Genomic DNA, 12,552 nt, shown 5'->3' with positions numbered 1-12,552 from the left:
CAAAAATGGAATACAGTGATTATTAACACAGACATCACACAAACTGTAAAGAAGCAACATATGGGTAAGTTACATGCTGCTGAGATACTTCATTTTCTGCTTTTATTTCTTGCCTCTGCCTTGCCTCTTTAGGCTTAGGTAATAACACCATCATCATCTTATCTGATTATGTAAGAATCCCTGTGCCTAAATTTCTCCTCTGTTACCTCTTTCATAAATCTGTAACTCATATATCACAATTTAGTGAGGGACATTTCATTTTTCCAATACATCCACTTGGTATTTACAGATTTGTCCTAAACGGCTGCCCTCCGTTATTATCCTATCTTCAATTAAAGTCAACTTTCTTAACTTTATTACTTTCTTCTTGAATTTTTCCATATGTACAAGATGGTTAATTCCGAAACCTGGACACTTTCCTTTGAGGAAACATACCAAGAAACACTGCCATGGTAAGTGGCAAGTTTGTGGTCGGTCAGCGATGGTGTCCGTCATCCAACAAAGAGCATAAACCCGCAATAAATAGTAATTTTCTCAGTCATTTGAAGAGTAAGTGAAATTATGTAGATAACAAAAATTATTTAAAATGAAGGGACATTTCACATAGTCTGAAGATTTTACAGAAAATAGTGTATGAGAAAATATCAAACAACTCATGTGATCTCCCTATAAGTCCCCAGACTGCCCTATGCATCTCAAAACCTGCTCCTGGATGAACATACTCTAAATATGAAGTTCGGCTGAGATCTTTCCAGCTGTTTCGCCATGATGGTGGAACAGATGAACAAACAGATATGAAAGCTTAAAACCAATGATATGGTCTTGAGTTGATGTAAAACAAATAAATATCTGAAAAATTGGCAAAACAAAATTACAGACAGGAGACCCCTACAACTTTATTTATATAGATTTGATTCCACTGCATATTCAAAGACAACTTTGTTAAATAAATAACATTATCAAAAATTTCAAGTTAATATTTCATTGACAATTTTAACAAGAACAATCTCTCAGAACACAAAGAATAGTTTTCAAAATAAATATTTTATTCCACTGCATATACAAAGACAACTTTCCTAAATAAATAACATTAATTATCAAAAATATAAAAATAAATTGCAACTTCTCATTTTCAAATTAAAATGTCTCTTATCAACACAGTTCACTGAGAATCACTGGAAGAACTACTGCTGGAATCTGTAGACATCACTTCTACATCTTCAGTTTCTTTGTTGTGATTCCTTGTGTCCATTGCAACAGTGCCTTGACCCCCAACACTCATGTGCAGGTCTCCAGATGGATGCCAGGCAAATTGATTCTGCTGTGAAGCTGGTGGCTCTACAAGAACAGAATATGTGAAAGAATTGACCCTCTATTTTTAACTACTGTGTCTCAAAAGTAAATGCACAGGAGCTAATCCAACATATAGCTGCTAGTTTAAACACCAACCACTTAAAAAAAAAAACCCAGAGGTGGGACCTAAAGTGAAAGGTATGTTAACACTAGAATAGTGGAAGGGGGTCAAAATGACACCCACCTTCAATTTATCTTTAATAATGCGAGCACTCTTATATCGTTCCTCTTCAAATATCTTGACTTTACATAATTATTTATCCTGTTTATGGTGATAAACCACATCCAGCAAAATATTTACATTTTCATCGATTTTCAATCAATCAATCACTAGTGATCTGCATTTAGGGCAGTTGCCCAGGTGGCAGATTCCCTTTCTGTTGTTTTCCTAGCTTTTTCTTACATGATTACAAAGAAATTGGAAATTTAAAGAACATCTCCCTTGGTAAGTTACTCCAACCTCTAACTCCCTATCCTACAAATGAATATTTGCCCCAATTTGACCTCTTGAATTCCAACTTGATATTCATATTGTGATCTTTCCTACTTTTAAAGACACCACTCAAACTCATTCGTCTACTAATGTAATTCCACGTCATCTTTTCGCTAACAGCTCGGAACATACCACTCATTATTACAATTAACGAACTTCATCATTTAGATCCATATTGATACAGTTTAAATTATGATTAGGTTTAATGGTCCACCCAATCAATACACTTCACTTTACAAGTGGAAACTATTTAATATTAAAATATATTCAACATACCTTGGAACATGTTTCATCTTATTTCAAGACTTCTTCAGTCGTAACGTCTCGTAACAGATTACGATACTCATTGTTGCTGTCTAATAATTTTAAAAAATGGAAGAACCCATGTCCTTTAAGAACTGTTTGAGAATACACTCAAGACAATAAATAATATTTACATAAAATTGCCCTATCACTTTTTGTAAAAAGAAAAAGAAAAAAAAATTCTTCAATGTTAAAATTTGAATGACATTTATTTCTTGAAAATATGACTTGCAGTGCTGGTAGCTGGTAGCTTCAGTGTACTGACTGAGGGAGATTTGAATTTTGGTCTCAGGAAATGAAAATGGGACCATATCCAATCAGAATACTTAAAAACTTAATTCTTATGAAAATTCCTTTTAAAAAATATGCTATTTCTGTTAGTAGAAGGAATCTAATGCTTCTGATATAGCCTGTCGCATGGCAAAGATCTGCACTGCAGTAGTGTGGCAAGAAGCAAGTCAGAGCGCAGCTCAGATGTGAACCAGCTATAGGGAGTTTCACCAACTTTGATGACCTTGCCTTTTGAAAGGAATATTCATAAGAATTAAGCTATCAATATGGTGGTCATGCAGTGCAGATCTTTGCCATACGACAGCTATCTCAGAAGCATTCGATTCCTTCTACCAGAAACAGCTTATTTTTTGAAAGGAATTTTCATAAGAATTAAAACCTTTGTAAGTATTCTGATGTGGATATGGTCCCATTTCCCTATTCTGAGACCAAAATTCAAATCTCCCTCAGTCAGTACACTGAAGCTACCAGCACTGCATGTCATATTTTCAAGAAATGTCATTCAAATTTTAACAATGAAGAAATGCTTTTTTACAAAAAGTGATGGACATTTTTATGTAAATATTATTTATTGTCTTTAACCTTTTGAACTCCATTACCCTTAGCGCATGCTTCCTGCTCCACTCCTAATTAATTTGTGCACTATGAACAGCTGTAGGATGTGAACAATGTAAAAGAATCTAACGCAAAATATAAGTATGTTACATGAATATATTTACAATTAGGCACACAAAATACATTAATCCTTGTATGTTTGCACTGTGTGGTACTTTTTAAAACAGTTTTCTGGGTGGAGACCGGGTTTTCTCACTTTCTGAATTTTGACTTTAGCATATCTGTTGGTCTCGTCGACAATTTGCTTGAATAACTCGTCACTAAAACTAAGTTGAAAAAATCCATAAGGTGTTGAGGGATTTTTCCTACCTGATGCTTTGTATCCACAAATTGTTTCAATGAATGAGAATGCAGGTAAGTCAGGATCGCCAACTTTCCACTCGCGCCATGGTTATGGAGGAGCATCATCACCTTCGGTTTCATTATCACTATCACTTTGTTCACTTTCACTTACATTATTCACTAATAAATCATCCAAGCCAGTTCTTGGTTCATCGTCGTCACTATCACTGCCCACTAACTATTCTAAAATATCCACTTCCGTGAGTGAAGATGAAGCAGAAGCCATGTTTACATTCAAACAACATCTGTGAGCTTGCATAAACATTCGAGAATAACAGAGCTTAAAATAGTTACCACAATTCTCGCGAACTATTGTAAATAGGAAAACATGTTCTCTCAGAGACCGTCAGATAGTTCTACAATACCAGAATACGGCACAGTCGTCATACGATCGCTGAAAGTACGATAAATTGTCATGTCACATCGGAGCGCAAGTCTAATATTTTAATGTCGAACCGTACTCGACATAGGAGTGCAAAAGGTTAATGTATTCTGAAACAGTTCTTAAAGGACATGGGTTCTTTCATTTTTAAAAATTATTAGACAGCAACAATGAGTACTGTAATCTGTTACGAAACATTATGGCTAAAGAAGTCTTGAAATAAGACGAAACATGTTCCAAAGTATGTTTAATATATTTTAATATTAAATAGTTTTCACTTGTAAAGTGAAGTGTATTGATTGGGTGGACCATTAAACCTAACACTAGTTCTTAACATACCATTTAGGGCCGGTTCTACCACCTACTGGTAAAGTAGCGCGTAATTTGCCCTCCGCGTAAAAAAGGATGTTTCCGTTCGACCACCCCCAGGTAGCGCTATCGGCATCATAAATCGTAGTTACCGGGGGCGTAATTTATCGGCCACTTCGAGGGCCCGATAAGACTTTACCTGCCGGGCAAGTTTTGAGAGTTGAACAATATTAGCTGTATTTCTGGTGACATACAACTTAAATTAGCTTCGTATACTGAAAAAAGCATGATGCTGTAACAGTGGCCGATATTGTATTGCAGGATCTTGAACATTAATGCTTCCCTTGTGTTGCAACAGTCACACCAGCCTCTCGCATCAGTAGCTTAGGGAACACATTATATAAGTCAAGCTTTCGTAAAGAAACTTTAAAAGGATATAAAATCAAAATCTATTTGTAAATCATTTCAAATGGGCTTTAGTTTTCTACTTTTTCAGTTTTCAGACACGAGGTATAACTTAACATATAGTATGTACCGTACCCTAACTATTCGAATGTTCTTGTAGCGTAATGGCCAATACAAGGTATGCAGGTTCGAGTCTTTATTATGACGAATCTTTTTTATTTCCATTATTAGCGTTGTGTTAATCTGTATGCCTCTGTTCATACATTCTTTTGTTAATATATTTCATTGAAATATTTAATCGCAATATTATGTCTACTAGGAAATTGCTTTATATGCATGCTACTTATAGAAAGTGATGTTATGATTAATAGCACATAGGACTGTCGCCCAGGTAGCAGATTCCCTATTAGTTGTTTACATAGTCTTCTTGTAGATTATTTCGAAGAAAATGGAAACTATTCCATTCCCGAATTCCTCTTCCTATGAATGGATATTTATCCCGATTAGTTATTTACATTTACAGTACCTTCCAACTTTATCTTCATAAAGTTAAACATTAGAATGAAATACTTTATCAATAAATGGAAGCAGGTTGAACTAAACGAGGTCACAGAACTATTTGCAAATAGAGCATCGTGGAGATAATCAATTCACAGAAGCCTGCAGATAGAATGCTCAAAGGCAATAAGTCCGTAAAGAAGATGTGTGTGTACATAGGCCTACGTATATGGAAGTGCTTGAAAGAGAGTTAAGAACAACGGCAGGGATCGAAAATACATTTTAAAATGTAAATTAGAAATACGATGAAAACCTGCGTACCTTCTATTGTGGAGCGAGCGACTTGACCAATCTACTACGGGAATACTTTTCAAATCGCTGCATTACATGACAGGTTATAACGGGCGTAAGAAAATGTAATCTCAAGATTTTAATCCCGATTAGGTATTGATATTGAAGATCATAGATTAAAATCACGAAAGCTTGATATAAATCGTTGTCCATACCTCTTGAAACTCCCCTTATTAGGCTTTTTGGCGATAATAAGCAAACGCAAGCACAGGGAAATAAGAATCGAAATGAGTTTCATGCATATGACGATAGATAGCACCACACTCGAAAGCGAGAAGTCGCTGAAAATCAGTCTAGCCAACTTCGTATATCGGTGTCTAGCTCCTGGTAGCTACCTAGCGCTTGCGCGGAGGTGGCTGGACACAAGCCAAAGTACCAGCCGATTTACACCTCCAGGTAGTTTACCTCCCGGGCAGCTGCCAGCCACTTTACCAGCAGATGGTAGAAAAGGCCCCTAGTCGAGCAGCTCGCCTCCTTTCTCCCGAGTGTTACCAGCCTAAACTTTGCAACATTTTTGTAAAGCTACTCTTTTATCAGAAATCACCCAGAACAAATCCTAGCTGCTTTCTTTTGGATTTTTTCCAGTTCTTGAATAAAGTATTCCTGGTGAGGGACCCATACACTGGAACCATACTCCAGCAGGGGGTCTTACCAGAGACTTATTTGCTCTTTCCTTTACATCCTTACAGCAACCCTTAAATACCCTCATAACCATGTGCAGAGATCTTTACCCTTTATTTACAATCCCATTTATGTGATTACCGCAATGAAAACAGTTTTCAATACAGCTGAACTGGCGGAGGAGGCAGCCCATCCATCTGGGGATAGTACAGAAGGAACCCACAGCCGTGTGGGAAGAAGAGGGATCTCCAAAGACTAAGGGAGTAAAACCTGAAATAAAATTCTCTGATGAGTTAGGCTCAGCAGGTCAGCAGAAGAGTGTTATTATGTGTTGCTTTCCATCTAAGAACGAGCCTCGGATGGAAGAATAAACCAAATTTGGGCCAAGCTCCATGTACCCTTGGAACGAATGACAACTCTCCAGAGTTTGAAGATAATCCTAGGAATACATGAAGTAATATCAATGAAAGACAAAATACTTGGACTGGACTAAAATACAAACATAAGCTGAGAATAGGAACTCTAAACATCTTAACACTGACAGGCAAGAGTGGAGAGATTGTAGATATAATGGAAAGAAGGAAGCTTAATATACTGGGATTGAGCGAGACCAAATGGAAAGGGACAAACTAAAGATTATTAAGAGGAGGTTACAAACTGTACTGGCATGGTAACAGAAAGGAAGCACGAAATAGAGTAGGTTTGGTATTCCACAAAGATATCACGTCACAGATGTTACCTGCGTACATGATAGAATAATGAAAGCCAGAGTAAACTTAGGGAAGAATAGTTTTACAATAGTCCCAAGTGTATGCCCCTCATCAAGGATGCAGCGATGAGAAAACTGAGTTCATAGATGATATGGAAGATCAAATACAAGAAGATAGTGTTATGATAATTGGAGATCTGAATGCCCAACTTCGGGTCAATAGATCTGGGTACTAGGTGGTGATGGGCCCTTTCGGATATGGAACAAGAAATGTAGAGGGAAAACAAATTCTAAATTTATGTGTAAAAAAACAATCTTTTATTAAAAAATACATTCTTCAAAAAACAGGATAGCCATAAGATTACCAAACTATGGATTATGTGATAACTGATAAATTAATTGGGGAAAAAGTGAGGGATACGAAAGTTATCCCAAGTGAAAGCTTGTATAGCGACCACAGACTTCTAGTAGTAGATCTAATTTGCACAGTTAAAGCTACACTTGCAGTGAAAAGGTGATTGCCAAAGTTTCAAGAATGGAAACTGAAAAATGAAGAAATCAAGAGGGATTTTCAAAATTTGATAGCGAGTTAACTGCCAAAATATAAGACAGGTAGTGTTGATGAAGAGTGGAATGCATTTAGAACAACAATAGTTAACTGTGCTATAAAGGTATGTGCAAAACGAAAGGTAAAGGAGAAAGAAACAAGCTGGTGGAATGATAGAGTAAAGCATACAACTGAAGAAAGAAACATGGCAAGAAAAACAAAGATGTTGAGAAACGTAATCAGACTCAGGGAATGAAAAATTAAGGAAAACTGCAACAGCAATACAGGAATAAGAAATTCCAGGTAAAAAGAAAGAAGAAAAGGAGAAGAGCTGGGAACAGATCGCCTAAGAATTGAGGAAGATAGTAAAGGAAATCTGAAAATGTTATATGGGTTAATGAAAAGTAAAACATCAAATAGGAAAGAAATTAAAGCTAATGAAAAAGAGGACGGGATCATTATCAGAGACATGGTAGGAATCGGAGAAGAGATGAAGAGTTATTTTGAAAAATTATTGAATGGGGTGTGTGAACAACAAGAAGTTACCAAAGTCACTAATGAATTAGATAAGGAACAACCTCCAATTACAGAAGCAGAAAATTAAAAAAATGAAAAGTCAGCAGAAGCAGATGAACTAACAGTAGATATGATTAAGGCAGCTGGAATACCTGGAAAACAGTTGCTACATCGAACACTGAGAGTTATATCAGATGACTGGAAAAAAGGAATTATAAGACCATTGTTTAAAAAAGGAAGTGCACATATTATCCAGACATCACCCTTTCGTGACAATGACTTAAGATAATGGAGAAGATTATAGAACAGAGACTGAGAGAAATAATGGAAGATCAATTTGAATTTGACAAATTTCTTTGACTGATTCTTCTTTGATTAAAGAGGAACAACATGGATTTAGAAGAAACAGAGGAACCACAGATCTAGATTTTTCACTCAGGCAGCTAATGGAAACATTTTGGGAAAAGGGAAAGGATTTAACAATAGCATTTTTGGATTTGGAAAAAGCATACATCATAGGGTGGAGAGAGGAAAAAATTTCGGGAATGTTGAGAAAATGTAACATCCCACAAGAACTAATTTTAAAAAAAGTTCAGATGTTGTATGATGATTGTGAAAGTAGTGGGCAACTAGGAAATGGTTACCGGGCACGTTGGCCATGCGGTTAGAGGCACGCGGCTGTGAACTTGCATCCGGGAGATAGTGGGTTCGAATCCCACGGTCGGCAGCTCTGAAGATGGTTTTCCGTGGTTTCCCATTTTCACACCAGGCAAATGCTGGGGCTGTACCTTAATTAAGGCCACGGCCGCTTCCTTCCAACTCCTAGGCCTTTCCTATCCCATCGTCGCCATAAGACCTATCTGTGTCGGTGCAACGTTAAACCACTAGCCAAAAAAAAATGGAGATGGAAGATCTCAGTGGTTTAAAACAAGAAGTGTACAACAAGGGAGTTCTCTTTCCCCATTACTCTTCATTTCACACATGGATACTAATATAAAAACAAGAAGTGTACAACAAGGGAGTTCTCTTTCCCCATTACTCTTCATTTCACACATAAAATTTTTGCTGTTTTTGCTGATGATGTTGCCATTTGGGGAGGAACTGAAAGAGATGTTCAGAGGAGACTGGATCTTTGGAACACCAAGTTTAAAGAATATAAGTTAACTGTGAGCAAGAGCAAAATAGTGGTAATGAAAGTTAGGACATATACATCTTGTAACCTCAGCCTCGAGGGAGAGAAGATTGAATGTGTGAATAACTTTAAATGTCTGGGGAGTACAATATCAAATGATGGAACTGCCAAGAAAATGAAATGGCGTATGGCTTTTAGTGTCGGGAATGTCCGAGGACAAGTTCGGCTCGCCAGATACACGTCTTATGATTTGACGCCTGTAGGCGACCTGCGCGTCATGATGAGGATTAAATGATGAAAACGACACATACACCCAGCCCCAGCGTCAGCGGAATTAACCAATAATGGTTAAAATTCCTGACCCTGCCGGGAATCGAACCCAGGACCCCTGGGACCAAAGGCCAGCATCCTAACCATTTAGCCAACTGCCAATAATGAAGTGTTGAAAAGGGTGAAAAAGGATCCAACTTCTTCCATCAAGTATGGAACATAGTTTGGGACAAGGGAGTTCCTCAGAGGGCTAAACAGACCCTGTTTAAAAGACTTATCTCCTGCCCATCATGGCGTATTGTCTCAAGAGAGTTGCATCATACATAAAAGAGAAGTAAGTCAACTGCAAGCTGTTGAAATGGACTTCCTTAGAACAGCTGTACAGAAAGCAAGGAAGGACAGAATTAGGAATGATCAGATATGAAGAGACCTGCAGGTCAACCTGACCATGGAAGAAAGGCTGAGTGTTGCAAGGCTGAAGTAGCTAGGACACGTTAAGCGGATGCAGGAGACTCAAATACTAAAGAAGTATCTTGAAAAGATCGTTCTAGGACAAAGACCAATTGGACGCCCTAGAAAAAGTTGGTTAGATCAGATAAGAGAACACCTAGAGAAGAGAAGAGAAACATGGGATCTATTTTCTAGAAATATAGCCACCCATTCAGTCACTGTTTCATCTAGTCCAATTGCACTCGTTTCCGACTGTAGTCACCCATGATCTACCCTATCAAATGCCTTAGATAGGTCAATCGCGATACAATCCATCTGATCTCCTGAATCCAAGATATCTGCTATATCTCGCTGGAATCCTACCAGTTGAGCATCAATGTAATAATAATTATGAAATAGAAGTTTATGATACAGGTTTTTCAGATCATTTTGCTCAAATTGTGCACCTATATTTTAGGGTAATAGGAAACCGTAATTAAAAAAATAACAATGTAATTTACAGGGAAACTTGAATCTGTAACAAGGAAAATTTTTCATATTTTAACCAGTTATTGGCCAAGGAAAGTTGGGAAAGTGTATATAGAAATAACTCGACAAATGAAGCCTTCAGTGAGTTTTTGGGTTTGTTCAACTATTATTATGAAGTGGCAATACCAGTCAAAAGGGTAATTGTAAAAAATTATAGGAATGGGTGGATTACAACAGGAATTAGAAATTCAAGCAGACGATTAAATTTTAAGCAAATGTGTGAAAGGGAGTAATAACTCATCTGAATTGAAAGATTATTATAAGAAATATAAGAACATATATCGAGAAGTTTTGAAGGCTGCCAAAAGATGGCATAATGAGAATGAGCTAAGAAATTCTAAAAACAGGTGTACATGTATGTGAACATTATAAAAAGGGAGAAAGGTACTCTAGTTTCAATAAAAAAGATAACTACTCTTACAAATGCAGGGAAAGAAGTCAGTGATCCAGAAGAAGTTGCAGAAATCTTTAGTAACTATTTTCTAGAAGCAGTTTGAGGTTAACGGAAAATTTTCAAACATCAATGATGAGAACAAACTTGAATACAGTTCACTGGAATTTTATCATCCATGTTTCTTACTCCTGCGACTGAGCAAGAGATAGAAAAGATAATAAAACAGATGAGTAAAAAGAAGTCATCTTGTTTAGATGGTTATTCAAACTATCTTATTAAATGTTGTTACCAATACATAATCAAGCCTCTCTGTTATTTGATAAATTTGTCACTAACCACTGGTAAATTTCCAGGCAAATTCAAGGTAAACAAAGTTGTTCCGATACATAAAAAGGGTAGTGAAGAATATTGGGAAACTATAGGCATAGCTGCCAACTTTTAAAAATCAAAAATAGGAAGAAGTTTTTTTTTAATTCTTGAATTTCATCACATATATATTGGCCATGGTCTAAGTGAGAAAAGGACAGGACAAAAAGCATACATATCTACAGTTACAATGTGAATTGACCATTAAATTTAAAATCTTCAACTAAAAAAAAACATAAAAATGGTTACAAGAAAATGTACCTTATCACTCATTTATGACACACACATACATACGAATAATAATACAATCAACCTTGATATCTTGAACCTCCATTACTCAAATTTTCTGTCTCAAAGTAACTTAAATTTTCTGGCCGTTTGTCCCATTCTTCACATGTACTTAATTCTCTATTACTCGAAATTCGGTTATACGAACTTCTTGATTTCTCAAAGCAAACATTTCCTCTCTTGAAGCAAAAAATACTCTTTAACTCGAATTTTGTGCAACATTAACTGTGCAATACAGCATTTGTGGTTTGTGAGGAACAGTTAACAGGTAAAGAAAGGGTTGCAGCGAAGCTGGGAACTAATATGACGGGAACCGAAAAACTCGAACTTCTAGTGATCGGAAAATCGGCTACGCCTCGCTGTTTCTCGGGTGTGAATTAATTACCAGTCAAGTATGAAAGAAAGCCCAGAAGTCGCGGATGACAAGCTCCATTTACGAAACTCAGCTGCATGGTATTGATGAAAAGTTTCAACGTGAAGGGAGGAATGGTTAACCGCAACAAACAGAAAAGTTTAACGGAATTTTTTCCAAAGTTGTTAACGGAGCTATGCTCCTTGTTTCACTATTGTATGTACTGTAACCTGTCTTCTAAAAGGTTACTGAAATAAGTGTTATAATTAAAGTGATGCCATAAAATAGAGTTTCTTTGTATATTTTTAAGTACTGTTGAAATGAAAATGGCGTATGGCTTTTAGTGGTGGGAATTAAGTACTGTTAAAAATAATGTATTCAGTAAAAGCCCATAGATACATATGATTCAATTATGTGCTATACACGCACAAAAACGGTATTCTCTATCTTGAAATTTCGATAACACGAAATAAAATTTGGCTCCCGAGGTGATTCGAGGTATCGAGGTTCCACTGTATTTATACCACACCGACACAACTTCCTGAAATATATTGAACTCATTAAAATTATGAAGTAAGAATGAACAAAACTGCATTGAAATATACTAAACTACTGCATACAAAACAGATCGGTATGTCTCATACATTATTAACATACGACTTTGACACAGGGAAAAGCACAGAACCGCTAGAAAAAAAGCATGTGGCCTACAACTCAAACGAAATCAAGCACGGAAACAATGTTAACAGTGCGCGAACCACACAATAAGAAACTCATTCTTTCGTCACGATTAACTGAGTCTCTAGCATGTGCTAGCCTCTCCTGCTTGTAGGACGATTGCCATCCCGAATCCTCAGCCATAAAGCACACATGCTGCAGGAAACGCGATACACGAAGGCGACGGGCAATACACTCTCAAGATAAAGCATCAAATAAATACGCTTGAAAATGAGGTTGGATAAATTACACAAGCACATAAGAATTTATCCTTTATCATAGGGGAAGAGTATTGACCGTACTTGGAGGTTATATTGGTA

General features: G+C 36.7%; 1 protein-coding gene across 1 annotated transcript in view; it reads right to left on the bottom strand.

Moving 5' to 3' along the window:
- Positions 1-897: 897 nt before the first annotated feature.
- Positions 898-12,552, bottom strand: part of MED4 (mediator complex subunit 4) — an 82,853-nt gene continuing 71,198 nt past the window's right edge. Inside the window, exon 5 of the mRNA XM_067154214.2 lies at positions 898-1,338. Within this exon, the coding sequence (XP_067010315.1) occupies positions 1,163-1,338 (176 nt within the window). The 3' untranslated portion in view covers positions 898-1,162. The remainder of the gene's footprint in view (positions 1,339-12,552) is intronic.

The sequence above is a fragment of the Anabrus simplex genome, chromosome 1, assembly GCF_040414725.1.
Source record: "Anabrus simplex isolate iqAnaSimp1 chromosome 1, ASM4041472v1, whole genome shotgun sequence".
Lineage (NCBI taxonomy): Eukaryota > Metazoa > Arthropoda > Insecta > Orthoptera > Tettigoniidae > Anabrus > Anabrus simplex.
This window is presented reverse-complemented; position numbering and strand designations above follow the sequence as displayed.